The 8549-nt window shown below is 26.3% G+C and overlaps 1 protein-coding gene across 1 annotated transcript in view; it reads left to right on the top strand.

Moving 5' to 3' along the window:
* The first annotated feature begins 668 nt into the window (after nt 1-668).
* The window catches only part of LOC136083896 (TNF receptor-associated factor 5-like), a 110718-nt gene continuing 102837 nt past the window's right edge, over nt 669-8549 (top strand). The window contains exons 1-3 of the mRNA XM_065803814.1: nt 669-858; nt 1186-1240; nt 1355-1459. Of these exons, the coding sequence (XP_065659886.1) occupies nt 701-858; nt 1186-1240; nt 1355-1459 (318 nt within the window). The 5' untranslated portion in view covers nt 669-700. The remainder of the gene's footprint in view (nt 859-1185; nt 1241-1354; nt 1460-8549) is intronic.

The raw sequence follows: 8549 nt of genomic DNA, 5'->3' as shown, positions 1-8549 counted from the left end.
CGGTGACAAATATAACTTTATTTCTCCATTTTCAAATAAACAGCTTTGTATTGGTTATCCGAAATCCGAGAATAGGCAGGCGTGCTTTGCTAAGATTTAGAAAGTGCGAACATCATAAAAGCAACGCACTCGTTGATGCAATTTGGGAGAGTTTTTTTAGTACAATTTATTATAAAACTACGTATTTAAATAAAACCATATTAAGTTACAAACACACTTCTTTATCGAAAAGTTTGCGGCCTTATTGTCTTTTTTATATTTTGACTAATTTAAAATTGTCAACAGTCTAATTGTTCCATGTTTAAAGTATATTATTGTAAATAAAATAACATTAACAACATATTGGTTAACAAAAAATTGTCATTTATTATGGCTTTTAACAAATTTTGGAGTTTAAAAACCTTTTCATTGTTTATTTAAAAGCATATTGTTTTTTATTTGCTTTTTTTTTAAATTCGCAGTATGCCATAACAAATAATGGAATAATTTTTTGACACTTTATAAAAACCTTTAATAAAATGTCAAACTCAACTTTTTATCTTATCTAAAATTGCTTTAATTTTATTTTTAAAAAAACAAGGTTTAATTAAGAAAAAAAATATTTTTATTTAAAATAAATCAGAAAAGTTAAATTGAAAAAAATATTATTCTTACAGACAACATTTTTATGTTTTTTTTAGCAAAGAAAGTTAAAATAGAAATGGAGCCAGAAGAGTGTGGTGGATACAATGCGTATTTTTTACATGAACTTTTAGACGAATATCAATGCCCTGTGTGTATAATGGCTCTTCGTGAACCTGTTATAACACTGTGTGGTCATCGACTTTGTTTTTCATGCTCAGAAGAAATGAAAAAAAGGTACTGAAATGAATTTAAAGTTACTTAATGTTATATGCATATATATATATATATATATTTATAGAGAGAGAGAGAGAGAGAGAGAGAGAGAGAGAGAGAGAGAGAGAGAGAAAGAGAGAGAGAAAAAAAAGAGAGAGAAACAGAAAGAGAGATAAACAGAGAGAGAGTGAGAGATAAAAGAGATGGAGAGAAAGAGAAAAAAAAGAGAGAGAGTGAGAGAAAGGCAATTTGTTACTATGCATTCAACACACCTTTTACTTCGTTGACGTAATTCTTGATACCGAGTTATCAAAAATAATTATTAAATACAAAACTTTTTCTTTTTAGAAACAATGGAGTTTTGATTTGCCCATTAGACAAAACTGTTTTGCATTCTGAGAAGGTTACTTTAGTTTTCAAATTATAATAATTTAGTCTATTTATCTAAAAATTACATATTTTTTTTAATAAAAAAATGCTTCTTAAGAAAAATTGTTAAATTTTTTTTCTTTTATAGGTCTTTCCTGATAAATTTACTGAAAGAGCTATTCTGCAATTGAAAGTTAAATGCGATAACTTTTCAAAAAGTTGTCAATGGACCGGGGAACTAAAAACAATTAATGTATGTTTTTTAAGTTTTGTTGTAAAATATATAATACTTAACCCAAGTTTTTTTTAAACATATAAAATTTTTAGAAAAATTTTTTATAATTTTTCACTTATTATTTTTTTTATTATGTATCATTATTTTATTTTTTTTTAATTTAAGTTACATAACGTAAGTTAATAGTTTAATTATTAACTATCGAAGACCGTGTTTTTCTAATTCAACAAAGTATGCTATTTTATTCACTAAGGAAAGTTCATCGATGCAATATTAAATTTAAAGGGCTTGGGGTGTGATGCAAGAAGCAAACTTAAGTAAATTATGACAATACTTTGTAGTCTATTTTGACTGGTTAGTTTAAAAAAAACTTAAGCAATTGCATAAACTAAACTTGAAAATTTCAATGTCGAGCTTAAAAAAGTCAGACTTAAAAAACTTAAATGGCGTTGATTTGATTAACGCAAATTAACATAATGTTTTCAAATTAGATATAAGAACTTTATACTTTAAAATAATCATTTACAAAAGTGTACTAAAAGTTGTTACAAAAATAACAATTTCGACTTTTATATTTTTTAAATTAAAACTACGTAATATTAAAGAAAGTAAAGAATTTTAGGCAAACGTAATATACGTAACGTAATATTAAAGAAAGTAAAGAATTTTAGGCAAAAATTCAAGTGTTACTTTCCAACTAGTCTAAGTCTCTGTAACGTCACATCTGTTTAATATGGAAGTAGTAGGGGAAAGTAAGTTACCCCGGACACTTAAAGGAAAAATAGATTGTACACATTTACTTAAGAAAAACAATGTATCAAAAGACTTTTTAAAAATATAAACATTATTATATTGAATAAGAAGTAGTTATTATGTACCTTAATAATATACATAACATAAAAGAAAAAATGATTAAAAACCCATGTTTTAAAATTGAAGGGTAGCCCCAGACACATAGTTTAATCATGATTTTATCTTTTTATAACCTTTGTAACACAAATATAATATATATTTAGTTAGCATTGTATTGTTCTCAACACTTCAAAAAAAATTGCCTTTAAAAATCGTTTTTGATACATAATTAAACGGGAATAAAAATGTCATCATTTAGAAATATAAAGATTAGCTTTTAACTAATGAAAATAAAAACTTGAAAATCATTTTTTTTTATCCGATAGTTTTTTTATTAGAAATAAATGAATTACTGTTATGGGTTTGTGTATTATATTAAATATATTATTATTGATATAAAAAAGATGATCATATTATGTATTTAAATGGGTTAAGTTGACCACCCTCCAAACATGTGTCTAATACAACCCAGTCATACCTCATTAACAAATATTAGTTTTAACACCAGTGAATTAAATTTAACGAGTTTTTTTAAATAAAAGTTGTAAATAAAAATTTGTCTTTAATCAATAAAAAGTTATAAATTTACATAAAAGATATATTATTATGTAAATTAAATATGATGATACGATGCTCTTTTGGTGGTGGGAAGCAATCTTGCACTGCCTGGCAATAGCTTCGGCATATTTTAATAGATATTTTGCGTATACCAACTTCACATAGCTTCTTTATTTTAAGCTGTAAATTAAGTTTCCGGAGTTACCCGCCATCCTGAGCGGTACTTTTCCCTCCAAGCAAGCATTTGTTTTTAAAATTTTCGTTCGAAATGCCTTTTTAATGTCTTCTAAACGTTTTCTAAACATACTACCTTAAAGCAAGTTTAAAAGACGTTTAAAAAACCTTTAAAAGACATTTATAACTTAACTTTTAAAAACAAATGCAAGAAGGGCTATTTGTACTTCATTATATATGCTATGCGGTTGTCAGCAAAGCAATATGTTGAACACAAGATTGTTAATATTTATTTTTCTTGTTAAAAATATTTTTATTAAAAAAAGAAAATTCAATTCCAAAGGTTGCAAGCAAGCACTAATTATGTTGGGAGTTAACAGATAATCAAAACGCAGATAAATAGCACTAAAGTGATTGACAGAAGAAATAAAACCTGGAAGCTATAAAGCAAAGATGAAGATGAAACATATTTTTAAAGGATGAATTTCAAGAAAAAAACCCAAATGAATAGAAGTTTTTTAAGCATAAAAGAACACTTACAGTAAATGAGTCTAATATATTTAAATTACAAGTTACGGAAGATTGCGTTTGGTTTGATTAAACAAGTAATAATAGCTTGCAAGATTATCAAAAATTGCACTGTTTGTAAAAAAGGAAAAAAAGAGATCTAGTCTTTCAACAATTAATCAGAGGCTCATGCTTAGCAGTTTGAGCAGGTTTTAGCAGATTTGAGAAGGTTCAACAATATTTATAATGCGTCTTGAGACTATGGTTGTCACATAAACAACATAAATAAACGAAATAAAATCAAAAAAATAACTTATTTATATCTGGATGTTGAGAACAGAATTAGTTGTAAGAAAAACGATTAAAATTAGAAAATTTTACTTTATGCGCGACACAAGCTTTCTTTAAAATAGTTAACAAGTTAGTTGTAAAACGAGAGGATCAAAACTTGTAAAGGTGATCACAAAGTAAGTTGTTAGACTCAAGATAACTTTTTAGAGGTTTGTTAATTAAAGATTTTGAAACTTTTTAAATAACAGCGTTAAAAATAAAATTAGAATCTAATGAGAAAACAATAAAAAAAGAGGAGAAACCAATTTGTTTATAAAAACTAATGAAAAGAAAAAAATATACATCATTCAATCAATATAGGAACAAAGTCTACACCGATGCAGAAAAACTTATTACCTTGTTGATTGACATGAAATATTTTCACAATGAACTATTAAATCAAAGAGATGTATTTTTCAATTTTTATATTAAAGTACTTTTTGCGATTGAATTAGTTTGCTTCTTCCATCTGCGTATTCTCTGATACGTGTGCAGCCTTTTTTTATTTTGTTTTTCATTAATCGCTCAAATTTTCTACATTTTGGCTTCATTTAAAATTTCTCCTTTATTTCTTACATATAATTTTTTAGAGGTTTGTTGATATGTTAACCATAGGTATTAATTTGTTGCAGAAATATTTTCATTGAAGATTCTAGTCAAATTTCAAATGGAATGCGTTTTTTATTATAATATTTTACTAAAACAAATTGACATTGGCGTCGAAGAAATTGGTGATGGATGTGCAGTTTAGCTTTAATAATTAAATCTTAAAACATTTTTGTCATTTTAAATTCTGGTAGGTCGATATTAAATTTATTAAAAAGAAATGACCTTTTTTTTTTTAAACGCAATAAACAGGGTTATTTTTTTCTGGTAAAGCACTTGCCACTTTTACATAAACCTTTGATTAAACTTTTGGGTTTGATCATTCATAATACATTTTTAATACGGTTTTACAAGTACAAATAAGGTCATAATATAATCCAATGTCCAGTGGCTGTAAAATATGAGGTAAAATGACAAGTAGGCAGACCACTCAGACGTTGTTTTCTTTAAAAATTTTAATAATTTTTAATGACACATGAGTGCTGTGAATGCAATACAAGAATATTTTATCGGCCAATCCCTTTAACTGCCAGTATGAACAGCCATTCCAACCACTCAATGAATTGCAATTTCACCATCCACCCTTTAACTGATTTTGTATACACTGTGTCTTTCGGACCGTTTTTGCATTATGATTGATATAAATTTCCTTTGATTTATAAACGACAAAAGGAGTTACGTAAAAACAATGCATTTGTTTATGATGTAATCATAAACAAATAAAAAAGTAAAAAGCGCGCTTAAAAAAGTTTAAGAACGCGCTTTATACTTTTTCGACATATTTTTGAAATTTTTCCTAGATCACCACTAAAAGCACAATCATCGCGGTTCCATATATGTAAAGCATTTAAGTTATCAATTATTAGCCTCATTGTATTGTTGCTTTTAATTTTTAAGATACTTTTAATTATATTGAAAGTTCAAGATGAGGCTCCGTTATAAGATAATACAATGCCATCTGCATAACGCTACATCATGTTTCCATCTCTCTTTAAAATCATACTACCACTGTAACTATTGTTTTTTTTGTTTGTTTTGTTTTTAATACTATTGAACAAAAGATATTATGTCGGCTAGTGTCAACCCATAGCCTAATTCTTTTAAATACTGAATAAATTGAATCAATAACTTTTTCGTTGTAACGGAAAAAGTGACTTTCCAGTTATGTTTTGACTTCGATGCTTTTGTTTTTGTTTCTGCCAATCAATGCCGATTAAGGTACATTAAACTTGTTAAACTTTTTGTTGATAATGGTGGTTTTTTTATTTTTCATATTAGTTTGCAATTCGAAAATAAAACATTTTGTTGGTAGTGGTGTTTTTTTTTATTTTTCATATCAGTTTGCCGTTCGAATATAAAAAGGAAGTAGTAACGCAAATCATTAATTTAATTATTACTGACAGAAATAATTAAACAAATAAACATTGTCTACTTCTTGACTCAAACAATCGATAATTGTTTATTTACCATAGACCGACATACGTAGAGTAGCACCTTTTTTAAACTTTAACAAATAACTTCCTTGTTTTAAAACATAATAAAATTATAATATCATAAAAAATCTACAAAAAGTTGGGACGGATCTAAACAAGAAATAAATATTAGACATGCTTGTATAATGATTTAAACACTAACCGACAGTTAAAGAAGTATATTATTCAAATATGATAAAAGACAATAATCTTTTGTTATGTTTTAAAAACAAATATATTTTGTTATATTTTAAGAACCCTTAAAAAGTTTTTCGTTAAGAATAAACTAATGAACTGTGTAATATACTTATTTATATGTGATGTCTTAATAAAATTGTCAACTGATACTAACAGTTAACAATCAATTCAATGGTTTAATAGGCTATTATAAATCACAAAGAAATAAGTATATTACGTATTTCATTAGTTTAATCTTAACAAAAAAGTTCTTTGTGTTTTAAAAAACATTAAATAAAAGATGTTTCAAAATAATAAAGTTGTTGCTATTGAATACCAACAGTTTTAATCTCAAACATTAATCTTTTTTTTTATATGTTAAATAAAACCAATGAAGTTTTTACATTAATCATTATTTTTTTGATTTGAAAATAGTTATTTGTACTATTATTATGAATAAAAAAAATTGAAATTTCTAGTAAACATTGAGCAGTTGGTAAGTTGTTGGCCAGATCCTAATAACCAACTATTAGCCACAGTTTGGTCAACCGTTTGCTATTTAGTTGGTACCGTGAAAAAAACGTTACGCCTTTACCAACGCCTAATCTACTCTTTTATAAACTGTTGGTACCATTAATGGCCCATCAGTAATAAAACAGTTGGTACCATTAACGACCCAGCAGTAATAAAACAGCTGGCTAACAGTTTGTTTCATTACCGGCCCAACTATATGATTTTTTTCGCGATTTAAACTCACTTTACAACTTGACGTGATGGTGAAAAATGAGTTACATATTTGAAATCAAAATGAGAAATGCTATAAAAGAAAACAAATTGTTTGCTCGGCACCGGAAAAAAAAATTTTTTGTTGACCTGTGTAATAATCATACAGTAATAATCATTGTAATAATAACAGTGGTAATAATAACTACAACTACAATTATAATGATAGCAGTAGAAATTTACAACAGTAACAATAATAAAAAACTAGCAGTAAGTAAACCCTAATACGGGTTATGAGTAATTAATTAATTAATAACAATAACACAATAATAACTTGAAATATTATCTAAAAAAATATATACAAATTTATCTATAAATGACATTTTAACTTTGACTCCCTATCAGCATTGTCATTACTTATAGTTAACGACAGAAAAACCGCATTAAAATCTGTTAAGTTCTTTTTAAAATCTGTCTTAACACAGGTACCAGAAAAAGAAAGTAAGCCTGCAAATAGCTAAAAATAGAAATTAAAAAAATTACCTTTTTTAATTTAAAAAGTAATATTTGTATTTTATTGTTAGTAGAATTAGGATAATAATACAACATAAAATATAAAGAATAAAAAAATAGCTGTAACAGCCAAGGACTATCAACACAAAACTCCGTAACAATAGATCATAGCATAGAATATTTGTAAGCACACGTTACTGTGTCTCCAGAGTAATTAAAAAAGAAAAGATTATAAAAAGGCTAGACAATACAATGTAGTAGCACTGGCAAATAACACGACGACCTAATAAGATATTTTACCATATAAAATACTAGACTAAAAAGATTTTATTTATTACAATATTTGAACAATCGAGGGACAATTATGGTTAAACAATATGAACAATCGAGGGACAATTATGGTTAAACAATTTGAACAATTATATTAAAGAATAGCTAGCAGCTCGCAAAATATTTCCCATAAATAGTCATTATCAATTGTGGTATAAAGAAATACGTAAGATCTCAGTAATTACATAAGTAATATTAATTCTCCCTCTCTTCTAAGAGAAAGAGATAGAGGGAGAAAAAGAATCTGTTTCCGAAGCAGCATGTTAAAAAAAAATATAAAAACACGTAATAAATAGATGTAACTGATTTTAATATGTTAACAGAAAACAAATTTACTTTTACTATGATTCAATTTCCAGCATTTCTTAATTAAGCTCCACCTTCTCTATAACTGTTGACTTATGATTAATAGAGTAAATTTTACATCATATTAAATTTACAAATGAAAACCAACAAAATGTTTACAGAATGTTTCAATAGTAAGCAAACTAATCAAGTGATGGCATAGGCAACTAAAAAAAAAAAGTACATAATTATTTTTGAAATTAAAAAAAAAAATTAAAATGATCAAATTTTAAAACTGTTCTTGTTACCATAAATAGTAAAGAAATACCTTGCTTTGTTTTAAATTGTCTAAAGTAAAATCAAAATAAAAGATATTAACACTGCTTGACACTGAATTCTGGCAACTAAGTTTTCTGCTCGTCGAGCAGCATTTTTTATATTTCAACAACGAATTATCTCATCTTGACTAGATCTATCTCTTTAACCTTACAACAACTATTTTCAAGTTGCCTATTGGCATTTACATTAATAACTTCTTTAAGCCTAATATTATCTACTTCAATTTAACTTATATCATTAAA

Source organism: Hydra vulgaris, chromosome 08, assembly GCF_038396675.1.
Source record: "Hydra vulgaris chromosome 08, alternate assembly HydraT2T_AEP".
In the NCBI taxonomy this organism is placed as follows: domain Eukaryota; kingdom Metazoa; phylum Cnidaria; class Hydrozoa; order Anthoathecata; family Hydridae; genus Hydra; species Hydra vulgaris.
The sequence above is the reverse complement of the archived record's forward strand: the minus strand, read 5'-3'. Positions and strand labels throughout refer to the sequence as shown.